The sequence below is a fragment of the Salminus brasiliensis genome, chromosome 17, assembly GCF_030463535.1.
Source record: "Salminus brasiliensis chromosome 17, fSalBra1.hap2, whole genome shotgun sequence".
Lineage (NCBI taxonomy): Eukaryota > Metazoa > Chordata > Actinopteri > Characiformes > Bryconidae > Salminus > Salminus brasiliensis.
The window spans coordinates 30,242,379-30,267,571 of record NC_132894.1 but is presented as its reverse complement, the minus strand read 5'-3'; the positions used below and the strand labels follow the sequence as shown (position 1 = coordinate 30,267,571).

The 25,193-nt window shown below is 46.9% G+C and overlaps 1 protein-coding gene across 2 annotated transcripts in view; it reads left to right on the top strand.

Moving 5' to 3' along the window:
• trip4 (thyroid hormone receptor interactor 4) overlaps nt 1–24,958 on the top strand; it is a 63,444-nt gene extending 38,486 nt beyond the window's left edge. For both annotated transcript variants that reach the window (XM_072660964.1, XM_072660963.1), the window contains exon 13: nt 24,649–24,958. In XM_072660964.1, coding sequence (XP_072517065.1) covers nt 24,649–24,707 — 59 coding nt within the window. In that variant the 3' untranslated portion in view covers nt 24,708–24,958. The remainder of the gene's footprint in view (nt 1–24,648) is intronic.
• Nucleotides 24,959–25,193: the final 235 nt, after the last annotated feature.

Sequence of the window (25,193 nt, the reverse complement as noted above, 5' to 3'; positions counted from 1 at the left end):
CTTCAGCAGTGTACTTAATCCAGAACCAGTGCAGGGTGACTGGCCTTTGCAAGTGACATCTGTAATTGAATTTGGGTAAAAGTGTCAGCTAAATGATTTAAAACACACTGTGGTGTATTGTTCTAATATGAATGAGCTTGTGTCTGCCAACATATGTATATTTCCCCCAAGACCAGATACTGAAGACACCAAACTTCAGCCAGAAGTTTATCAACACTGAATGGACTTTCCCTTCTGGTGTTTACTTGCACTTTCTTTCTCCAGTTCCGTTCTCTAGTTTAAGATCTGTGTTGCTTTGGTAGACCTATTGAGCTCATGGTAATTGTGGGATGGCTACAGATAGCATGTTACCAGATGTATCAGGAGATACTGAGAATTCTTCAGCATAACCTCAAACCATCAGCTAGACTGTTCAAACCTGAACACAGTTGGGTGTTGTAACAGGACAATGACCCCAAATGCACATCAGTGGGGCTTGTGGAATGGATAAGGTAGGCTAACATTAAGCTTTAGGAATGGTCTTCCTAAAATCTTGACCACAACCCTGGCGAAAAATATGTTCCTGGCAAGAATTGCTTCTAGATGTCAATGCAGGTCCTTCACCACCAATTTCTGAAAGAGTACACCCCAGGAAGCTGCAGAGCATCAACATTTTGCCACTGCTGGTAAACCTGTATGACCATATGCTTTAAGCACCTGCGTATTCAGCTACTTCCTTCACACTGTGGTCTTTGGAATGCCCAAATGCAAGCAGTCCTTTTGCCATTCATTAACATCTGCTTTGCGACCCAGTTTCCATACATCCAACAATACATTCACTGCACTGTGCCAGCTCTTCTCAATCTAAGAATCCCGTCACACTGACCATAGCCTGACCATCCTCATTCAACGCCATCTGCAGTAGCCTAAAGCCTAAAGACTCTATAAAACTGTCCATTTACTTTGGTTCTAACATTAGACAACATGTCTAATATGAGAAGTAAGCAGAACGTAGTGCATTACAGTCAAGCCGTGCTTATTGGAGGTCTGCAGCCGTGCTGTACACCAAAGCCCGGTGTTTCCAGAGTGCTGGCGGCACTCTGTTTTCATTTCACACGAGTGAAGCACAAAGCCGAGCCCTCAAAAGGCAGCCTCAAAGCAATCATCCCCTCTGACACGGGAAGCGCTCTCCATTTTCCACCAGCTTTTCATATCCTAATGGGGATTTCTATATCCATTTTGACCTTGTGTCCAAGCCTGCTTCTCCTCATTCATTCTCATTCTCTCCTAAGCTCTCTGTGTTCTCCAGAGAGGTGACCTCCCTGAACCTCGGCCAGGATGTGTGTGGGGGGGAGAAGATGTGCTACGATAACCTGGCAGGTCAGTTCCGAGCAGGCACGAACCACGGAGGTGTCCTGCCCTTTGTCCGCTCGCTGCCTCCTCCTCCGTTTAGCCAACATCAGGGTCAAGATGTTATCCTGGCTGCCAGCCTAACTTGGGCCTGATTCTTCAGCTCATAAGAAGTGGGAGTGTCCTTCCTTACCCCCGAAGAGTGCAGAGGGCAGGAAGTGTGGCTTGGCAATCAAAGCGTGCTGCTCATGGATTTCGAGCGAGGGCAGGAATATTATTGAAAGTGTTGTACATCAAAATCCCTTCAGCAAGTCCACAGTGGAAATCCATTAGGCACTCGCTCTCCTCTGGTTGAACCGTTGACATTTAGAAGTGTGAAAGACCGGAGCTCTGTCGTCCTACTGTAATGAAATTCCCATTCAGCAGGCTAATAAGAGCCTATTAAAGGCAGCGTGGGCGCCGTGGCTTTTGCTTATGAGGCTCTCGTATCTCTTTTATTCTGTCATCTCATCTGCGAAGCTGAAGGTCACCCCGGCCGTTCGCCGCTATCGCAGACGTCCCTGACAAGTGGCTTCAGCCATGTGTGAATATTGCAAGTTCAAGTCAGCGATTCTGTGGCACGCTAACCCTCCAAAGGCTAAAGGTTGTCTTTCTCCCTTCCTCTCTCATTCCAATCAATATCGCTCCGATGTCCAAACAAGCGTGGCCTGCGAGCTTGCGTATGCATTTACAAGATGCTGCCCGTCCCCTGGCGGCTGGAGCACAGCTGCTACATTAGCATTACAAGGCTGACTTGACACAGTGTGGTGGTCTGTTCGTTTTTGTCAAATCGGTCTGATTTGTCTCGTGCAGATTTTCTTTGCTGCTTCCCAAAGGCATTACTGCCATCATCACAGTGTTCGGTATCAGGGGTCTCAAACTCAAATGACCTGGCGCCCACTACCCAGCATTTGCCAGCATTTTCCAAGGGGGGCCAGAGCTGTCAAAGTTCTTTGAGTAAGAAGTTAATATCTGGGTAAAAAAAAGCTATGAAAACTATGACACTATGACATTTCCACTATGCCCGATCAATGACGTCACACTGCTTCTGGAAGATGTCTTTGGTGGTGGTCTTGGACAAGTAGAGTGATTCGCCTCCCCCTCTTTCACTCTCTCGTACCTAGCATGTTTAGTTCTGTTCTGGCGCTTGATTTAATCACAAATGATGCTTCTTGTGCCGTAAATTGAGAGATGGCTCCTGTGCGAAGCGTGGAGTCTGGCTTTAGCAGAGGCAATGGGTTATGAACCAGGTGATTTCTCTAAAACTGGACACAAAATGTAATACATTAAGAAATAGAAATAGAAATAGAGTTCTCCAGAGACTGCTGTGCTGAAAATCAATCCCAGGAGATCTAGCAACAGTTCTGAGAAATGCTCAAACCAGCCCATCTGACACCAACCATCGTGCCACGCTCCAAACCCGAGACCGAGATCACATTTTTCCTCATGGTTGAGGTGAAGCGTACCTAAAGCTGCAGGCCTGTATCCGCAGGATTCCTGTCCTTTTAACAGGTGTATGCTTCCACTTGTAGCACCGCCTGCCGCCACCAGAGCGGCAACTTTTTGGAGGGAAAAAGTAGTGAGTATGAAAAATGCATGCGTGCTTCAAGTGGGAGGACACGTGGAATTGTTTCAGTGTGTCTGCAAGGAGCCATGTTCGAATTTGTACCCGCTGTCTACACAATCACCTGGCGGTTACCTCACTGCTGAGGGTTGCCAGAGCCCGAGGACAGGAGCAGATCGAAGCTTGTTGACCACTTCTGCCTTTCCATTTTTCCCCTCCTGCAACGGCCTTGTTTCTTCCTCCTCGTACCTTTTTTTCCCCCCAAACTCATCCGTAGGGAGTGTGGAGTGGGGGGGAGAGTGCTTTTGATTTATTCATGGATTCCTTTTTTATATTCATGTATTTTCCAGGGCTATCTGGGTGCAGGGGAATTTTTTGCTCCAGCAGCTGCTGGGCTGCTCGACAGAAATCAGGTTTCAGCTCTATTGAGCCTAGTGGCAGAGGAGGGAGGGAGTGAGGCAGGGAGGCAAAGCGGTGGGGGGGTTGGGTGGCGGGTGGGCTTATATATTACCCAGGAAATGTGCAGCAGGCTTCAGAGGTGACAGACTGTGTTTATTACAGATGTGTCACACAGCTAATGGGCAGCGGGGAGCAGGCCGGACCTCTAGCGTAGAAGAGAGGCATGAAGAGGGTCTCTCGTCCTTTTGTACACCAGTGCCACACACAATCTGACTCCCTCCCACATGCTAAGGAAATGAACACCATCCTGGATCATGAAGAGATCATGACCTAGCGAGGAGCAGGTGTGGCTAGTGGAGGAGATGACCGCGTGGCTTTGCGGGACAAACGTAGAGATTGATTGATTGATTGATTTTCCCAATTAATTATAGGTCTTTCATCTTCTTGATCAATTTACATGATTAATCTGAGTCTGAACAGTTGGACTGGAGTTGGACTCGAACTCTTTTCCAGACCGTCTTGCCTAGCACAAAAAGGGGGTCCACTGCGAGCGTTGTCCTTGAAACAGCAATCCAATAAGACTTTCATTGCTAAGCACTTTTCCAGAGCCAGTAGTCCAATACTTCTGTCAAATGGAGCATCTACGGTGCCTGATGAAGATACCATCCAGCAGTTTCACAAGCTCGGTGATGAAATCCCTACATGCGAAGATGGCAGGCGCAGTGTAAACAGAGTGAAAGGTTTTGTGTAGACTGTGGAGATGTCAGGAGCGAGAAAGGCAAGAATTTTTACAGGGCTGGGGAACACGAAGCAAATAAAGCCGTGGAGGTCCTGTGTGGTCGAGCAGTGATCCAAGAGCGCGGTTGACATTTTGCTGTGAATTGAAGCAGACCTTGACTTAGCTCCTCATTACAAGCGTGGGTCAGACCACCAGAGTATGTAAATAAATAAAGCCGAGAGACCTTGAGTGGCGACATCTCTCCATTCCTGACGGCGGAGCTTCAGCGTGACTTGACGTGGGCTTCCATTCATTACCGGTAATGAGGATATGCCAGAGCTGCGCTCTACTTGCTTATATATATATATATATACATAATGTATAATATGTGTGTGTGTGTGTGTGTGTGTTTTCTATACCAGTCTGGACGTGTTGGGTGCCAGCTGCCTCCGTGTTTATTCCTTTCACTATCTGTGGCTTGATTCTCCTGTTGTGACTCAGGCGAATAATGATACACAGACAAAAGGCGCCACTCCTTCATGCTAATTTGATCCTGATTTCCATAGACGCGACGGAATGAAAAGTGTAGATGAAAGTGTTTGAATTCCAATTAAGAAGTAGTGGCACGATAGCACGGATAGAGACGTCTTCTGCTTTCCTTTTCTTTTTCTTTTTTTTCTTCTTCCCTCTACAGTGTCTATATTTGTTCTTAGGCTCATTGCTCTTCAAAAAATGTTTCCTACTTTGTTACTGGAAGCAAGAGCCCTTGACTCGGTGCCCCTCAGACTCTGCCAAGATGGCCACTTAAGCTCTGATTAAAAATTAATGCTTGAGTGAGAGAGAGAGAGAGAGAGAGAGAGAGAGCGGCGGAGGGTGGGGGTGATTATGCGGTGGGAAAAGAGAGGGAGTACACATGGAGCCTGGCTGTTGGGCTCTGGTTTCGGTTAAAGCCTGTTTACACTGAGCTTTTGCACGATCGAGCTACGAGTGACTGCGGCACGCATAGACTTTGGGGCGTGTGTGATGTTGACCGCGGCACGTCCAGCCGATCGCCTCCTGTGCCGAAGACGTGTTTGCTGTGTGAGTCTGTTGAAAGGAGAGACAGTGTTTGTAAGAATATACTGCATACATAAATAGAAGCAAGTGGCTTTAACACAGAGCCACAGCATCCCTGACCTAAGCTCCTCTTGAGCCCAAGTGCATTTTGTCCAGTCCGAGTCTCTTAATGCTGAGTAGCAGCCTTTTCCGATCCGATCTGATCTTTGTGTTTGTATAAATAATCCAGCCACACAGTTTAGAGAAGATGAGCTGCTGATTAATCTGTTCAGCAAAATCCCTTTATTTTCAGTAGCAGTTTCTATAATCAGACATCCTGGACTGATTGATTTAGTTTAGTCGAGACTTTTCTTAAAATCACTGTTTAATAGTGTTTAATATCTTAATAATCCAGTCTGACTCTCCTCCCTGACCAATCAGCCCCCAGCTCCTTTACAACACTGCAGTCTAATCACTTCCTGTATGTGTGTGTGTGTAGTGGTACACACTCTGGACTGATATCTGTGGTTGTTGGTCTACTGGTGTGAATGTGCTGTGTGATTTGGGTTTCTATAGTGTGTGGATTAGCATTAGCGTTAGCCTCCACTCAGTTCTGAATGCACTCTTCAGTGCTGGTTTTAAAACACAAAAAGGCGTGCGGTTCTCCCGCTGGTAAAACGGAGCGTTTCAGTGATAGTTTTATAAAAGTTCAGATATTCTGGTCTGTTTTCATGTTCCACTGTAAAAAAGCTCCACACTGCAGACTCTCAATTCCTTTATTTGCCTTCTGAGAACGTCCACACTGCTGCCGACTGGGCAATAATGTCCATTAATGGCACCTGGATGATACCAGATGGTGCTCTGAACACCATGGTTGAAACAAAGACTCAGAACTGGATTAAGATTAAAATAGCCAATACCAGATCCATTAAAATACCTGGAAACCCCCAGAATCTTGATTCACTGAACTGGATAGAGACCCTTTAGCAACCCTTTATTTGAAATCGAGTACCAAGTCAAGTCAAGTGGGTTTTATTGTCATTTTAACTACATACAGAGTACACAGTGAAACGAAACAACGTTCCTCCAGGACCATGGTGCAACATAGACACAGTGCATACAGAAAGCACCATTTCTCTGACCAAGAGTAGCCGCTGCGTGTTAATGCGCTGCGGACCGGAACCGGAACCAGTATTTTGTTTACCTAAAAACTAGCAGCATCACAGAGTAGCCGACATGCTCCCTAGCTCGGGCACCTATGCAAGCCAACATTGCTGGTGAGGGTAGAGAGCGTCATCTACTCATGCAGAGAGCTTGTGTCCAATTGTGCTCCTTCAGACTCCAGCCACTGATGGCAAAGTGGCATGGCTCGGGATTTGATCTTGCGCCCCCCGGGCCATTGTGCCAGCGCAATAGACCACTGAGCCCCCTACTGCTTTAATTTTATTATTTTTGATGCTATATATCTATACATGACTGATAACTGACATTGCCTGAGGAATTGGAAGCATTTTACATGACTTTTTAATTATTATTTTTTTTTATGACTGTTTTACACTTGAAGTGGGTCGATGCTCTGATGCTTTGTCTTATACCAAGTTTGTACCTCCACCACCAAAGCAGAAAAAGAATATATATCATATATATAATTATTGTTATTTTATATATATATATATATATATATATATATATATATATATATATATATATATATATATATTATTTTTTTGTATTATTTATTTTAATGTATTTCATTTTTGTAGGGGCATTGTCCTGGCATTTCCTTACAAGGAATTCAATAACAAATGATCTCTCATTGATTGACTGAATGTGTGAAGCAGAGGTCACATCTGTAGCAAAGCTGCCTGGTGTGCGTGTGAACTGAGGCATTGTGTGAAATCGGTGGGATGAATCGCCGAAGTGAATGGCAGAGAGCGGAGCCTCACGCGGTCCTTTTTTCCTTTTTTTTTTCGCTTCACGCTACTTTTCCTGTTCTGGCGGGTGTGAAAGGGCCTTTAGAGAGTCCTCAAAGCTGTGTTGTGTTGTGCCCGGCTCTCTCCATGCACGCCATGAATATTGCATTAACACATTCCCCACCATATGCAGCCAGAGCAGGCTCGCTCCCGCTGCGAGCGGGCTCTGCATGCAATGAGTGGCTTTTTTATGCAACTGTGTCTGTGCATCGTTTAGCAGCTGCCAGGCTCGTAACCTGCCAGAAACAGCAAGTCTATATAATGTACGCTAACTGCGGCAGGATGCTGGGACATGTGCAGATTGCACTGATTTCTGCGCATCACGCCTTGGATCGCGCCCGCGCTCTGGGCGATGTTGTAACCTTCAACAGTCCCTTTCTTCTCCCCTGGAGACGAACGTTTTGCTTTACAGTTTCGGTTTGATGTGACCTCCTTTCGTAGGTCGGCTCATGAGCCCTGAGAAAGTCTCAGGCACTGCACTGGGCAAAACCCACAGCTGCACCCAGATGCACTTCACTGAGGAGGCTTCGGTTTCCTTTCCAGGTTTCATGTATGAGATGATAATGCTATTCAGCCAGGCCTGATTAACGAGACGAGTGATGTCCGCACAGGCCGATCGATTTCTCATTGCTCCTCACTCGTTGGCATGAACGAAGGGTGGTCGCCGTGCCCCCCCCCCTACCAAGATTCCCAGGTTCAGGCACTGCCCGATCCCTCCCGCCCCTTGATAAGGTGGGCTTTGGCCGCTTAACTTCTCCACAGTCTTTTATTACACGGCAATTTTCTGTCCATTACCAGCGGGTAATGTGCACTCAGCTGCCACATACTTATCTCTGCGCGGCGGACACTTGTGCTCGCAGTGCTCTCCGTTGCCTGGATGGCAGAACATCTCCTCGGGGAGCACTCTTTCACTGGAGAGTCAGACGAGTAGGCTGCAATCTGCTTGCCTCTCTGTTTATTATATTGTAATCTCTCCTGACATCATTTGTTAGACATGACTGTCGGCGCTGTTTCTTTGCTGAAAGTCGGCGGTCGAGGGAGGCGCTCTGGAAAACCGCAGCACAACAGTTGGGGGACCAGCGAGGCTGTTGATGGAGAGGCGGGGGGGGGGTGGAGGTTAGCTGAGGCCCTGTCCTGATTTCCGTACCATCTCCCCCTCTCTCACGCTCTCTCTCTCTCTCTCTCTCTCTCTCTCTGTGTCTCTCTCTCTCTTTCTCTATCTCTCGCTCTCTCTCTCTCGCCTTGCTTGTTTGGCTGGCGGCCAAAAGCCTGGGCTGTTAAAGGGATGTGTTGCTTTGTGCGAGGCTTCAGATATGGCAGGAATTTCCCCTGAAGTCTGCAGCAATCAGGCCTGGCGTGGCAGCCGATGCCTTTCTCTAATTATGCTCTCACCATCAAAGCGAGCTCCACTTCAGCCCCGCAACTCAAACGTGGCTGCAGAGGCTGAACTTATATCCTAGTTAAGCAGTCGAACAGCATTTGGAACCAAAGACGCAGCCCTCAGATTGCGACTGCGGTAATTAGAGAGATGTGTGGTTTATATTTGGAAATGCGTTCCTGCTTGTTGCTGGAGTGGGTGGGGAGGGAGTGGGTGGAGGGGGGGTGGCTGTTACTTTTCCCACTGCTGAGCATCCGCTGTTCACCTGCAAGCTGATTGCCTGATTTCAAGGCATTATGATGGTGTAAACTTTATGCAGTTTTGCCGTTTTAATGGAGGCACATGTAAGGTTGGGCTAGATGGGAAACACTGGTCAGGAACAGTGTAGGAGCCTGTGTGCACCTGGCATTAACATGTGCTTTTGGTGATCGGATCACATTCAGATTTCACATGTCCGCTTGAAAAGCCAGGTGTCATCCTCAAGACGCTCTGTGATCGGATTCCCTTAGGCAGAAGTCTATCTCCCTTAGCTCACTCTCTCTCTCTCTCTCTCTCTCTCTCTCTCGTTAGTTTGTGTTCGTATGTACACGTGTGTGCTTGAGCTTATTTACCGGTAGATGAGAGCACTGTTACAGAGTTTGTTTCCTTTGCGGTTTAAATAGTCAGTCGAATGTTCTGATCCATCCGTTACAGGAATGTGAGAACCATCTATTGTTTCACCTCGTTGTAGAAGAACCCACATGGTCCCACAGTTCACCTAAACGGTTCAGACTAATAAAGCAGGACCATTTACGGGAAAGTAAAATCTGATCTCCTCTGGTCACATTAGGGTATAATGACGAGTATAAGCAGAATCTGATCAAAGTAGATCCAGATACCCTCCGCGTACAAAATGCATGTTAATGGCAGGTGTAAACAGGCCCTAATGTACCTAAATTTTCTCCTGTATAGGAGCAAGGTGTACTCTATCCTGCATGTACAGAAACTTCAAACTTCACATTTTCCTCAATTTCCTCAAAGTCGTGGTGGAGGGCTGTAGAAGCTTTGGGATGTGAGACTATATCAGAATCAGCAGAGAATTGTTTAAAGAGTATTAGTTAGTTAGAGTGGTAGTTAGATTTGGCCATAATTTATGTTTGGGGGATTTGAGTTTGGTCCAGGGCCATGTTGGCCATATACACTGAGTGATGTGGAGGAAGGGATGGCCATCCCACCCATCCAGAGACATCTGTGCCAGTTGAATGTGTCCACTTCATTGTTATTGAAGGTTTTCTTTGCTGCTAATTCTCATGTTTTGCCAATGTGTACACATTAGGATCGGCAGATATACATTGAAAATATCAGATACCACCACCAGGTCACCGTTCCCACATAAGTGCATACCTACTGTAAAAGACTGTGTGCATATAGCAAGTCTTCTGTAATAAAATCCTGGAAATTCTCAAACCAAGAGAAATTGATTGCTTAGTTTTTTTTTCCTATATTAATATTTTCAAAATAGACAGATTAGCCATAACATTAGTACTACTACTAATATTGAGTAGGTCCCCTTTGTGCCGCCACAACAGATCTGAGCAGTTGAGCAGTCCTCTGGTGTCTGGCACCAAGACGTTACAGCAGTCCTGGTGGGGCCTCCATGATGGCATCAGTGACCTTTTTGCCAGTTCACAGATGGTTCCATTCTTGAACCACCTTTGATTGGTACTGACCAACGCATACTGGGAACAGCTCAAGCTTGAGACCCTCCTGATGTTTTGGAGGTGTTCTAACCCAGTCGTCTAGCCATCACTATCCGGGGCATTGATCCTGCCTAATAGATCCAACCCTTGATAGATGCCAGATACTGGTAGATGAAGATACTCAAAAATATGCTCACTTTACCTGTCAGTGGTGCTGGTGTTACGTCTGATCGGTCTATTGAAGAAAGATTCTTAACTTTCAGTGGAAGTCAGCGTTAAATGATTTTATTGCGTTTGGTCATTGTCATTGGTATTGGTCCATTTCTCATGAAATTTGGACACCATGTAGGAACCACTGTCAGATTTGAAGTTACCGAAAGATTAATCCAGTTCCCGAAATGCTCTGCGAAGAAATGTATGTGTTTCAGTGCGGTAACCGATATATGTACATTACCATGTGGTAATTGTCTGATCCTTATCTTTGTGTGTAATGTTTAGCCCAGTATCTTTGCCCTAGAGAATGTCAGGACAAAAACCCTGGAAAAGCCATACAAATCTCCTGAATGCCTCATTGTGTGGGGTTGCTCTGTATAAGCCTGTGGAATAATTAGCCCTAGCTGTGTGCTTAGCGTGTTTTCTCTCTCTCTCTCTCTCTCTCTCTCTCTCTCTCTCTCTCTCTCTCTCTCTCTCTCTCGCTCGCTCGCTCGCTCTCGCTCACACTCCAGAGCTCTTTCTACGCTGGCTGTTGTGCTTCTTCTTTTTTTTTTCCGACGAGGTGTATTTACTATTTACACTCCGAGTGTGGTGCGTAGCCACCTCAGCCGAGGGTCAGACCTCTCAACGGGATAATCTCCAGTCTGATCTGCTAGCTCCCTGCAGAGCGGGCGGCTCTGCTGTCTTTGTGCCATGCGGAGAGGAGTGGGGGATGGGCCAAGCGCTCACAAACACCCCACTCAGGCTCCGGCACTTCTTTCCCCATGTATGGACTAGACCCGTCTCTGCCGGGGAGGCCCCCTGAGCTTGTGTTTATGCCGGATTTCTCCGCTTTGCACTCCCAAAATTGGAAATTTGGGCAAGCAGAGGTTCTGTGAGGATCATGAGACTTTAAAAAATCCACTCGAGGAACCACGGCTTGCCACCTAAACTGCCCATTATGATTTTCAATAGGGAGGCGCTGACGGTCAGGTTTCGGGTGCGTGGAGCGGATTAATAGAAGGACCTGACCCAATCTCCATGGCAACACCCCCTTCGGACCGAAACTGTAGTGAGTTTCAGGGTGCCCCGCTAAGTGTTTCTGACACAAGTGGTGGCCACGTTGAGGAGCGCTGTGCGCTCTGCAGCTCTACAGATGGACTCTGTGAGCGTTAATGCTGTGTGGCGTGAGATTGGCAGGCGTCCAGAGCTCCTCAGCAAGGCAGCGCCTTGTCTGCCCGGCTTTCTCTCTCTCAGTCTCTCTTCTCTCTCTGCCTCACGTCACTGTGTTTATTCTTCTCCACACTCCAGTGGAACACCTGAGCTTCTGGAAAGTGTGTTATCCTCAACCTCAGCTGGGCCTCTCTCTCTCTCTCTCCCTCTATCTCTATCTCTCGCTTCGTCATCGGCCATCTTCTCCCCTCCAGTCCCCCCCACCTCCCCCCCAATCCCGAATCGCTTAGCCTTCTACCCTGGCACTCATTTTGATAATTATCAAGAGCAGTGTTTAATTCCGCTCTCTGTGCTCTGAGCCCTCGAGGAGCCAAGCTGACCTAGTTTTTTCAGCGTGAGCCCACATTCAGAGTGACTCCATAGGCTAAAACCATGTACCCTGGGTCTTTGTTGTGCCCTGTTAGCCAACAGCCAAGCTCTTTCTGTCCTTGCGTGCACTGGAAGGGGAGAGCGTTCGAAAGGGAGGTCTCGTTTTGCTCCTGTGTAGCATGAGCTAGCTAACGGTGGCATATCTACGAGTCTGTACTAAGTCAGTCCTAGCGGCTGTTGTAGCCTGTAGCGCGCTGTTAGGGCAGTGGTAGCGCGCTGTGAGGCAGTGGTGGCTCAGAGGTTAGAGCGCCGGGTTATCGATAACAGGGTTGTGGGTTCGATTCCCGGGCTCGGCAAGCTGCCCCTGTTGGGCCCTTGAGCAAGGCCCTTTACCCTCTCTGCTCCCCGGGCGCTGGAGTTGGCTGCCCACTGCTCTGGGTGTGTGTGTGTACTCACTGCCCCTAGTTCACTAGTGTGTGTGTGTGTGTTCACTACCACAGATGGGTTAAATGCGGAGGACTGTGTACTGTGTACACTGTACAGTGACAAATACCTTACGGTGCACTGTACAGCGTAAAAGCAGTCTTCGCTGCTTATTGAGATTGTTCCGAGTAGCCTCTCGGAAACATGTACTCGTGAAAAGGGCACCGATCCAGATCCAGCTAATTTCGTGGCTAAAACACTGCACCGAGCGACTAATGCGGAATCGCTTTTGAAGAGAAGCTTTTAAAGCCATTACTTCCCTCTATTTGTAGGACACGATTTTTCCTGACGTAACTAATATCTCACACACATGCCCCGTAATGACACGGCCTTCCATAAAAGCCCTCTAGCAGCCCTGAACGTTCGCGGCATTACGTGCAACAACAAAAAAAACATAGAAAAAGGGAAAAAAGGGAAAAAATCAATTCATCCTGATGGCTGATAGGTAGCTCCCATTGTGGCTCTGAGCTTGGAAATTGGAGCCGGGGTGGGATAATTGATTAAGCATCAGGCCGCTTTTACAGATGATGGATTCCGGGAGTCAGAACTGCTTACTTTTGCCGTTCTCACTTGTTCTTCCCTCTTTTTTCTTGCTTTTTTTTAAGCGAGGTGGCAGTCGCTCTGGGACAGCCCTGGCCAAGCAGGAGCGTGTTTTTTTGTATTTTAGAGACCAAGATGAGAGGCTAGCTGATTTAAAGGCTTTTCATTTTTGCGAACGAGCTGCTTCCGGAATCTGTTATTCCCGCCTTTGCTCGGAGAGTCCCCCCTGCTGTGGCCTGTGATCAGATGAAAGTTCTGATGACAGTTTTTGTGCGTTTGAGCTCGTAATCTGAGCTTGGATTGCAGCCACACGAGGCTTTCCATTAATGTGGCTTTTAAGTGCCTTATCCTTCGGTAACCCCTGCGACTGTCGGCGGGCCGGGGCTGCGTAGTGTGGGCACGCATTTGCAGATTCCTTGTTGAAACTCTGAGCAAAGGACGCGGGATTTTATTGTTAACCTTAATGTTTGGCGCGTGTCACAACAGCCAGCCATTAATCATTGGCCCGCCGCCTCCTCCAGCTCTCTATCAGGTTATTAGCTCTGTGAGTGAGAGTGTGTGTGTGTGTGTGTGCATGAGAGAGAGAGAGAGAGAGAGGGAGAGATTGGGGGAGTGAGGCTGGCTTGAGAGAATGCTGGATCAGAAGGCATGGAGCTGTGGCTGGAGTACAGGCAGACCTGGCCAGCTGCGCTTGGTCTCGCTCATGGTTACAAACTGTGTGTGTGTGTGTGCAGGTTTGGCAGGGGGATTGGTGGCAGTGGGGTGGGGAAGGTGGAGAGTCACGGCTCAATTTCCATTTTTATTAACAATCCTGTTACCTCTGTCAGGGAGACGGATGGACGGGAGCCGGTGGATCAATGTCACTCTCCCTCCAGCATGCCAAGGAGTGTGTGAGTGTGTGTGTGTGTGTGTGCGAGCATGTGCTTAACTGCTTCCTGCCCTTCCCTAAACTGCCTGAGCCCAGGGGGAGTACTAGACTGAGGGCTGCTTCTTGTTACTTGCTATCCTCCCCAGCCTCTTATCACAGGAAAAGCAGTGTTTGTCAAATGCTACAATGTAGATGTTTTCCCCGCTTCCTTCTTCTTCTTCTTCTTCTTCCCTGCCGCTTAAAGCACTCTGGAGCTCAGTGGTAAGCTGGTTCGTAGAATTCTTGCATTAATGCTCGGCTTATTCTACTGTACGATATAATGCTTCTCAGAAAGCTCTGCACAGAAAAGGAACCAGGCAGCGCAGCGGCAGGAGGAAAAGCATGTGAGCCGCGGTTGTTTGTCTTCAGCTGCTTTTTTGATGTGTATGACAGCGAGCGGCTCAGATAGGTAGGAGCCCAGAGGTACGGTCTAGATAATAAACAGGTATAATATATTTATATATATAATATAAAGAATTTAACCCATCCGTGGGAGACACCCGGAGTGGTGGGCACCTCAGTCGTGAATGTTGAGGGAGGAGAAAGCACTTTTCACTAGTATCTTCAATTTCTGCCAGCCCTGGGGATCAAACCGGCTAGCCAGCTCCTCTTACATTTCCGCCACAGACTAAGACACTGACACTATGGCCTGAGGATTGCAAATTCGAATCCCAGGTCATGCTGCTTCGCCATCAGCAGCCAGAGCTGAGAAAGCACAATTGGCCATGAGGTAAATGGTGCTTTCTCCCCTCATCACTTCCACTGTTGTGCTGGCTGGCTGACACAGGCGTCTGTTGGCTGATGGATCAGACCTAGCGATCTGGTGCTTTCCTCAGAGCGCGTTGGCTGCCTTGTGATGCTCAAATGCTTCAGAGATTAGTTTTCCATGGAGGTTGAGTATTGTAATTTTACTACAGGACGACTGTAAAAGTTATGACTGATTCTCAGGGGATGACTGACATGGGAGTGGCTGCTTGATTTACACACTGTCCTCACCTCCAGAATTAACATGATGAAAATCTTGATAGTCTTATAACCCACTGATTGTAATAATGAAATTGTAGTTTGACAATTAGCAGCTATAGGCTATGCTAACAATGATTTGCCTAAAGCAGCCAGAAATGTTGTGCCTCTGAGGAGTGCTTTGGGTGGTCTTCTGGATTTGATGGTACTGATGGTTTGCAAAAAACTTACGGTACAATACGGATACGAGGTATCCGTGCCATGCACTATGAATCTAATGCCTCTTTGAGAAACTTGAGACAAGTTGAGTTTGAAAACTCCTTGTCCACATGATATGTTGGACTATTAACTCGCATGTCGATTCTCACAGGGTTGAATATATTTTTATTTTTACAGCTCGTTTTACAGAAGGTTAAAGGCGCCAGAATCTTGTTTTCCAGTTTTCCCACGCTACAAGGCTGCCGGTCAGACCCCGCGTTGCTGATGTTTGTGCAAATCGTGTACCTGTGGTTATGCACTGCGTGTATGTCGCAGGATGGTAACGGAGGCGAGCTAGTCTAGAGCTGGCCTACAACACTGACGGAGCGCATCTCCAGTGACTCCCTCCGCCGTGTCCGACTAGAGCAGCAGCAGCTCGCAGATCAAACGGCGGCAGGTTTTAGCGAGATCCGCGAGTTAACAGCCAGCGGCGGGCAGAGACATCACAGGCTCTCTCCTGAGACCGAGCTGAGGAGGAGGGAGGCTTGTGCTCCTGCTGCTGACTGCTGAAGGCTGAATGCTAAGTGTGTTGGGGTCCACTCCCAGGCAGAGAGTGCAGCAGGAGTGTGTCTCCTGCCTGCATACACAGCACTCATAAACAGTTACACTGTGTACAGTCCATATTTCCATCTGTATGTGTTGGCAGGCATGCTGTGTTTGTGTATTGGGTTTTTTTCCCCTCCCTCTCCCTTATCTGGCTCTTTTCCTTATCCCACTCTATGACGCTGGTGGATGCTTTGCGCTTGCTTACTCATTCGGGCACACACACACATACACACTCGCCCGCGAAACGCGCACTCACAGATGTCTCCATTTGCCCTTGCAGCAGGGAAGCTTCAACCGGCCATCCACCCCCCCAGAGAACGGCTTTGCACTTGAGCTGACCGTTAAACAAGCCTCTGCAGCGTTGCCGTGAGAGGGGCCCTGCACAAAGGAGCGGCTCGTGACCCTTTAGCCCTGGGAGCAGGGCAAATGCCTGAGAGAAAGAGAGATAGAGAGAGCGAGAGAGACCGCACTAGAGCTTTAAGATTCTCATCGAGCTGTCAGCGCTGACACATTTCTCCCTCTGCTCTGCTGCACAGATATGCAAATCTGGCCTCTTCAAAATGCAGCACACTAGATCAGCCTCAATTTATTCCTCTGCCTCTCTCTTGTGCTCTCTCATTCACTCGCCCCGCTCGATCTGCTTCTCTCCCTCTCTCTCTCTCTCTCGCTCTAAGCCGCCAATGTTCCTGGCTCTGCCACTAATGAAGATTTTCTCCTCCTGCCTCCCCCTCAGAGGGGGAAGAATAGAATAAAGAGCTAACCAGTGTGTGAGTGTGGGGGAGCGGCCATGTACTCGAGTGTTCTCATTAATGAATGATAATGGAGCCATCATATCTCATGTAAAGAGGGCTGTGACTAATTGCGCGCCACTGTTCTCGCCGAGGATCTGCATGATCTAAAACTCTGTCTGTAATTCTGATGTTTCCCCCCAATCAGATGTCCAGTTTTCTAACCGTTGCTTACTATGATGGCAAGATTGTTTCTAAGTATGGGCTGATGAGGTAGAGGAGGCGTTTGTAGCTTTGTTTGTTCTTCAATCAGATTCGTTGTGTCCCTGTTTTGTCCGTCTGATGTTATCTCTCCTTAGATGTCCCATTTCCTAACATCACGTCAATGGTGCAGAGATTTTTCCCAAGTAGGGACAGTACATTTACATTTATGGTATTTAGCTGACGCTCTTATCCAGAGCGACTTACAAGGTTACTCGTATTACAGAGGTGGGCCAATGTAGTGTTAGGAGTCTTGCCCAAGGACTCTTATTAGTGTAGCGCAGCACAGTCACCCAGACCAGGAATCGAAGTATGAGTAATAGGTAGAGAAGACATTAGTAACATGGTTTGTGATGGAATCAGATCTGTTGTGTCCAACTGATGATTTTTCTCCAGATTCCTAACTACAGCTTCATTAATGTGGAGATTTGTAGAGGAGACATTTGTAGCTTTGTTTGTTCTTGAATCAGATCTGTTTTGTCCATCTGATGCTTCCTCTCCTCGGATGTCCAGTTTTCTAACCGTTGCTTCAATGATGGCAAGATTGTTTCTAAGTATGGGCTGATGAGGTACAGGAGGTGTTTGTAGCTTTGTTTGTTCTTGAATCAGATTCGTTGTGTCCCCGTTTTGTCCATCTGATGTTTCCCCTCCTCAGATGTCCCGCTTCCTAACATCACGTCAATGGTGCAGAGATTTTTCCCAAGTAGGGACAGTATGAGTAAGAGGTAGAGAAGACATTAGAAACATGGTTTGTGATGGAATCAGATCTGTTGTGTCCAACTGATGTTTCCTCTCCAGATTCCTAACTATCGCTTCATCGATGCCGACATTTTTAGAGGTAGAGGAGACGTTTGTAGCTTGGATTGTTCTTGAGTCAGATTCGTTGTGTCCCTGTTTTGTCGGTCTGATGTTTCCCCTCCTTCGATATCCCGTGTCCTAATATCACGTCAATGGTGCAGAGATTTATTTATTTGTTTCCAAGGATGGACTCATGAGGTAAAGGAGACATTTTTAACCTGGTTTGTGATGGAATCAGATTCGTTGTGTCCCTGTTTTGTCCGTCTGATGTTTCCCCTCCTCAGATGTCCCGTGTCCTAACATCACGTCAGTGCACAGTATTAATAGGAGGTAGAGAAGACATTAGTAACATTAGGTTTGTGATGGAATCGGATCTGTCTAACTTGTGATTTCTCTCCAGATTCCTAACTATCGCTTCATTGACGCAGAGATGTCCCGTTTCCTAACATCACTACAGTGGTGCAGAGGTTTTACCCCTGGTTTTGAACCTGGTTTATGATGGAATCCACTCTCTTGTTTTCCTGTTTTGTCCAAGTGATGTTTTCTCTTCAGTTTTCTACCCATGAATTTAATGATGTCCAGTTTCCAAGTATGAGATTTTTTCCAAGTATGGACTGAATAGGAGGAGGGGTTTGTAGCTTGGATTGTTCTTGAATCAGATCCATTATGTTCGTGTTTTGTCCATCTGATCTTAGATGTCCAGTTTCCTAACCATCATGTCAATGGTACAGAACCCCCCCCCCCACCCCCCACCCCCCCAAAACACACACACACACACACACACACACTTATGCACAATATTAATAGGAGGTAGAGAAGACATTAGTAACATGGTTTGTGATGGAATCGGACTGTCCAACTTATGTGGTGCCAAGATTTTTCCCCCAAGTATGGACTCATGAGGTAGAGGAGACATCTTAACCTGGTTTAACCTGTGATTGAATCAGATCTGTTGTGTCCGATCGTGTTTTGTCCATTATCTCACTACACTTTTGAATTATGCCTTTGCTGCTCTGGGGAGTGGCGTGAGCTCCACGGTGCTTCAGGATGAAACCAGTCGTGGTTCTGACAGTAGCCCCGGATCCCCGTTTCGCTCCAGGCTCTTTCTCTGACAGAAGCGCAGGGTGATTAATTGTCTCAGAGGGAACAGTTGCAGGAATTATTAATGGCCGCAGGATTAATCTGTTTTCTCTGTTTGGCCCATTAGTATGGGCGACCCTGGTTGCTGAGATTTTTTTTTTTTTTCTTCTCCTGGTGCGGAGGCTCGGCTAAGGTTCGTGGGATGGTGGACACGGAACGCTTCCTCTTGGTCTCAGTGGAAAATTCCTATCCTCAGCTGGCTGCTTCAGCAAGCCCCAAACACTGTGTGGCAGGTGGAATTGATTAATGTCATAGTGTATTAGGGACAGTGCTGTAAACCCACCGTGTCCCTGTTTCAAAGGTCCAAGCACTGCTGTTGCTCTTGCATGCCTGGTCGGACGCGTCTATGTATATATATATATATATATGTGTGTGTGTGTGTGTGTGAATAGGAGAGAGTGCCTAAAACTGCAAAGTGCGCTAGGAGTTGTTGAGGTGTTTCAGGTCTCTGCAAAAACAGCCTGTGGGAAGCCTCTGAGCTTTCATTTCAGTCCAGCCCTGCAGCAAAAGGAAGGAATCCAGCATGACTAAACCAGCCAAGGCTCTCACTTCCTATTAGGGTCCGGCTGACATGAAAAGCTTGTCACGCGTCCTGATACCAGTTTTAAGAAGTTGGAAATAACACTGATAACCAGTATTACCACCTGAAACACACATTTTTGATATTCCTGGTTATGTGACATTTAAAGATTTTTTTTTTTGCATCAGAATGAAAATTCCTGGTCACAAAAACAGAAGGGATTTTTTTGTTGTTGTTGTTTTTATGGTTTTATTGTTGTCCAATTTATCATTGTTGATATTTTCCCCTTATTTTTCAGATTATCAGAGTAGTAATAGTGGATTTTTGTCCACTACCTTTCTGCATTTTTTTTTCTTATATATATATAAGAAAAAATCAGCACAGTTTGCTGATGTCCGTGCTCTAACAGATCTAATAAACCTGCCGATTAACAGGGGCGTTGAATCAGATGTGCTTGAGTGGGAAAAGCCCAAAACTGCAGGAATCCGGCCCTCCAGGACCTGAATTGTCCACCCCTGACCTAGACTACTACCTTAACTAGTCTGTATGTATGTAACCCTCTGTTCTTTTGAGTTCACTGAGGAGAGGAAAACACACTGTTTTGGAGGTGAGCTTATGAATGCAAATTCATATGAGTGTGACCAGCCCCCTCTAACGAACTGGTCAGACTTCCTATCGTTCCCATTCGGACAGTTGTGTTTATTCAATGGACTGCATTCAGGGAGCAATGAGCGTCTGCAAGCATTCAGCAAGACTGCACACGAAGTGCTCGACCCATTAAAGCTCTTACAGTTAGACAGGGGAGAACGCAAGCAAGCCTCAAGGCTCTTTGGCTCTGCCTTTGCCCCTCTGGACGGCGTCCATGACAGAAGCCTCCATGTCAGATTCCGCAGTGTGCTTCGAGACGTGTCGCCCGCCGATACTTGTGCCCTGCAGTCGTACAAACGCGGTAATCTCAGCAAAGCCTTCCTCTGCCACACTCGTTCTCCTTGTTCTTATTCCGCTGTAATTCCCAGTCATTTGTTCAAGCCCAACTTAACTCATTAACATGGCTAATACCACTCAAACCTAATCATGGGGCTCCAGCTGTCTGGGTGTATTACTGCCACAGACTGTGTGCGCCCGAGTGTCTCTCTCCTTCCTCTGTCCTTCACTGCTCATGTCTGCCAGAACCGCCTTTCGCAAACTGACACGATGTGACAATGTAATAAAAACTGGGAACTGTACTCCCCCTGAGCACAGCTATTGGATTTCTTATCCCAGCAAAGCCTCACCGTGACTCTGAAGTCTGTTTTGGACATATGGAAGAAATCGGGCTTCGAATTGTGAATGTATACTTGAATTATAGATGGGGGTGTTGGGGTTTGATGTCCTGCAGCGGCAGGATTTATGGGTTCATACAGTGAGCGTTTTTACCATCATAATAACAGAATACGGCGATGCTGTGTGTGTGTGAATGGAACTGAGGTAAAGAGCAACATCAGTGACTGGTTTTGACATGTCTCCCTTTTCTGCTGTCTGTCAAGGATCTGGATTAATGACAGGCTGGTCATTGGGGCGTAATCATGGGCACAGAGGACGTGGTTCTGGGCACTAACGTTAGCTAGCTAGCTGGAATGATGACGTTCAATAAAAAACTGCCTCCAAACCACAGTTTATAGCGTTAACGTAATTAACGTTACCAATTTTAAGCTTTACCTGTGGTCAGCGTTGACACATGATTAGCTAACGTTAAATTTACTAGCTAAATTTACTACCAGCATAGAAGACGGCGAGGTGAGGTAGTCATCTCAATGTTACGCTTTTTTTTTTTTTACAGAACAATACATATTTAGAGAAGCTAGCAATAGCATTAAATATGCTACCAATGCCATGAGCAAAATAATAATAGCTAGGTAGCTGAGAATGATAACCTAGAAGAACTAAACTGGCACCTAAACCGAATTTGAGTTCACCAGCAGCGAGAATTTCCCATATGTGAGCATTTTCCCTCTAGTTTATATTGATATGGCACGTGATTAATATCTAACACTTAATATCTTTTTTGGAATGGAGGACTAATATGAGCTATGTAACCATTAGCATTAGCATTAGCTGTGTTGCCAATAGCATAGGACAGATAATCACTAGGGAGCTAGCTAAGGAGAGTTCACGTCTATAAGAACAAACCTGGCACCTTGAGTAGGTTCGTGTAACTTGACCCTTTTTAAGCAGTGCTATGCTCACATGGCATGAGTGCCAACGTACCACTATACTAACCTTTAAAAAAAACTAGCAACAGTATTCATTTTAATCGTATTATGGAAGAAATAATAACTAGGTAGCTAGCCAAGTTAGCTAGCTAGAATTAATGGCTGTACGAGCAAAGCTGGCACCTAATCAGAAATGAACTCTGCGTTACCCAGTTTTAAGACGTGGCAGTGGTTTAGGCTGGCATGACACCTATACTAAAACCTTTTTGGAAGCTAGCACAAACGTTACCAGTGTTGTCTGCTAAATAATATCTAGGCAGCTAGCTAGAAAAGAAAACAACACTTGCACAGATTTTAATAACTAGGAAGCTAGCTAGATTAGCTAGCTAAAATGAATGGCTGTACGAGCAAAACTGGCACCTAATCAGAAATGAACTCTGCGTTACCCAGTTTTAAGACGTGGCAGTGGTTTAGGCTGGCATGACACCTATACTAAAACCTTTTTGGAAGCTAGCACAAACGTTACCAGTGTTGTCTGCTAAATAATATCTAGGCAGCTAGCTAGAAAAGAAAACAACACTTGCACAGATTTTAATAACTAGGAAGCTAGCTAGATTAGCTAGCTAAAATGAATGGCTGTACGAGCAAAACTGGCACCTAATTACAATTTAACATGAGCTTTTCCTATCCTTTTCCTACGCCCCTACCCACAGTTGTTGTTGTGGTGGTGGTTATTGTCGTCGTGGTGGTGGTTATTGTTGTTGTGGTGGTGGTTATTGTCGTCGTGGTGGTGGTTATTGTTGTGGTGGTGGTTGTTGTTGCTGTGGTGGTTATTGTTGTTGCTGTGGTGGTTATTGTGGTGGTTATTGTTGTGGTTGTTATTGTTGTGGTGGTTATTGTTGTGGTGGTTATTGTTGTGGTTGTTGTGGTGGTGGTTATTGTTGTGGTTGTTATTGTTGTGGTTGTTGTGGTGGTGGTTATTGTTGTGGTTGTTATTGTTGTGGTTGTTGTGGTGGTTATTGTTGTGGTTGTTGTGGTTGTTGTGGTGGTTATTGTTGTGGTGGTTATTGTTGTGGTGGTTATTGTTGTGGTTGTTGCGGTGGTTATTGTTGTTGTGGTGGTGGCTATTGTTGGTGTTGTGGTTGTTGTTGTGGTTGTTGTTGTTGTGGTGGCTATTGTTGGTGTTGTGGTGGTTATTGTTGGTGTTGTGGTGGTTATTGTTGTGGTTGTTGTTGTTGTGGTGGTTATTGTTGTTGTAGTGGTTATTGTTGTGGTTGTTGTTGTTGTGGTGGTGGTTATTGTTGTTGTCGTTGCTCAGGAACTTCCTGGACGTGTGAAAGATGCAAGCTAATGACGAGCACTGATAAAATGGGACAGATTATATGTATCTACATTCCTCATTTACGTTACTGTGATTCTTAATTACGGACAGTTTGATCTTTTATTGACATGTTTTCTCAAACAACCTCCTTCATTTGCATATGCAAAAAAGCCCATGTCAGTCCACTGTCCTGCATGAACTCCGCTGAGTTAATAGCTGAGTGCTATTGTTCGACACTCTGTCGTCCTTGTATGCGTGAGGACCATTATAGAGAGACTGGAGAATGTGCGAACTGCAGGCTGACTGCTGGTGGGGGAATGGGGAGGGGGGAGGGGCAGGTGGGGCCGATGATGAAGTACCAGCAGTGCCGCGGACACACTGCGCCCATTATTGGGCTGGCTCCCTAGCTGCAGTATGGGTAATAAACTGCTCCACAGCAGCCCCCCAAACAGAGCAGCAATCAATGGGAAATTATCTTGCCAGATCGATGTCTGGGCTCTTAGAAGTTGCCTCGGCAGCCAATGCAGAATGCTGGGACTCAGCAGCTCAGCACCAACCTCAGCAAGCAGTGCATCTGCTGCTCGCTCACACACAATCAGCTTGCCTTCACGCGGCCCAGCTCTTTAGCGCTCATTTGTACCAGGCGCTTGTCATCCTGCTAATATTGGATGTTTATTGCATCCACCGGCATTGTCTTTTATCTCTCCCCAAGTGCACGGGGCTGAGCCAAATTGAAAAGAATTGCCTTTGCTCAGGCTTGGCCGGGCGCCAAGTAGGGAACGCACTTTTTTTGGTGTGTGTGTGTGTGTGTGTGTGTGTGTGTGTGTGTGTGTGTGTGTGTGTTGTTTTTTTTTATGTACAGTTGCTTCTATCGTGCATCTGGAACGACTGATTCCTTGAACGCGCCCTCCTGATTTATTTGCTCTGCAAACATATCTGATTTAACCTGTCATGTCTGGCAGCGCGAGTTTCTCTCTCCTCAGAAGGCCGCATCTTGCCAGAGCGCTTTGAAAAAATCGCGACGGAATGGTCGGAAGGAAAGTGCTCCCAGACAGCTTGTTTACGCTCCCTTCGCCAGAAGCCCCGAGCTCAGCCTTAATGAGACGAGACAGATAAAAAGAAAGCAACTGATGAGCGCTGCTGCATTTAACTTACATCATGCTCGCAGACTCCAGCCCTGACTGGCTAATCACTGTCGTCAGTGCTAACCGTTCGCTTGAAGCCAGAAGCAGAGGTGGCTGGATGCGTTCGCCATAAATCGAGCGGCTTGGGCCAAGCTGCTCGCCAAGCTCCTCTCCCGTGAAGGCGGAATGGAGAGTCTGGCGCTGGAGAATAGAGATGCTGATGCTCGCTAGATCAGGCTCATAAGCCTGGTTATTGATTGGCTTCCTGCAGCCCGAGAGATAAAGGGCGCCGAAGCGCTGGCTGGCGTGGGGCTGCTCTAGGCCACCATTATTGCAGCTTTCCCCAGCATGTGAACCCTGCAGGGCCAGACGGCTTGCTCGGTTGAAGCTGGCTGCCTGATGACATCTGAGGATCCTGGTGTGGATCGCATTAGCTGGCCTTTGTGCTCTGGAGCACAAATGCCTCCGGGGTCCTTAAAAGGTTAACGGCTAGATAACAACTCTGTGCTTTTGCGGTTAATTGCATTTCGGGATTTGATAGGTGTGAGTAAACATATGGAGAGCTTGTTTGTTTGGCACAGTTGGATATTGGTCCAATTGGAGCTCTTTATCTGTCGCCGGGATCAATCTGCCCAGTAATAGTAGCTTATGTTTCTCTGTCAGCGAAAATGAGACTTTCCCAGGAGGCTGCTGTTGAGCTGAAGAGAAGTCCCTGCTGCACACACAGAGCTTACTTAGATCCTGAGGGTGCCTGGGTCCTGGATTTTACCTCGAATATGTGTTTCAGTGGGCTCATATATGATCTTTGGCATGTACGTAGGTACATGGGTTGGTTATCAAGTTCTACCATTGCTGATTAGACATCCTCACTGTAAGCTCACGTTGTCCATGTTCCTGACCGTAGCCTTGCCATAGTGGATGGGCAGCTATTTTGTTTGACACACTGTCTGAGCTCTGAAAGGTTGCTGAGCCTTGAACCATCACTAACCCCCGCCTGTCTCACACGTTCTCTCACACAGGGAAGTTGGAGAGTCAGATACACCAAAGTGCCAAGAAGGGGTTAATGCAGCCAGCCTGACCTCAACAAAGCCATGTGGGGCTTCGGGAAGCTTGAGGAACCCGAGTTTCCAGCCAATGGAAGCTTTGTGCCGGCCATGTCACGCTGCAGTGAGATTCAGCCTGGAACACCGCTACCCAAGGGACATGGTGGCGGCCATAAATCTCTGAACCTTAATCTACAGCCTTCTGGCAGTTGCTGGATTCTCTGGGTTTATTCCATGATTCTGTTGAGATGTGTTGGATTTGCCGCAATAAAACATTTGGGCCCAATTGCATCTGTCTTTGTTTACACTTAAGGGAAACGGACGATTAAAAAGATACCAGATTCTCACCTTCCAGAGATTTCAGTGCAATCATTTACACAGGTTCACACCGAATAATCCCACTCTGAAGGCTTCTGATGAGGGGGGGGGGGGGACCTCTGGTAGGCCGAACGGGAGCCGCTTGACCGAGCATGGAATGTCCCGCTTTCTAAAGACCCGATTGTGCTGCAGATCCGTATTGG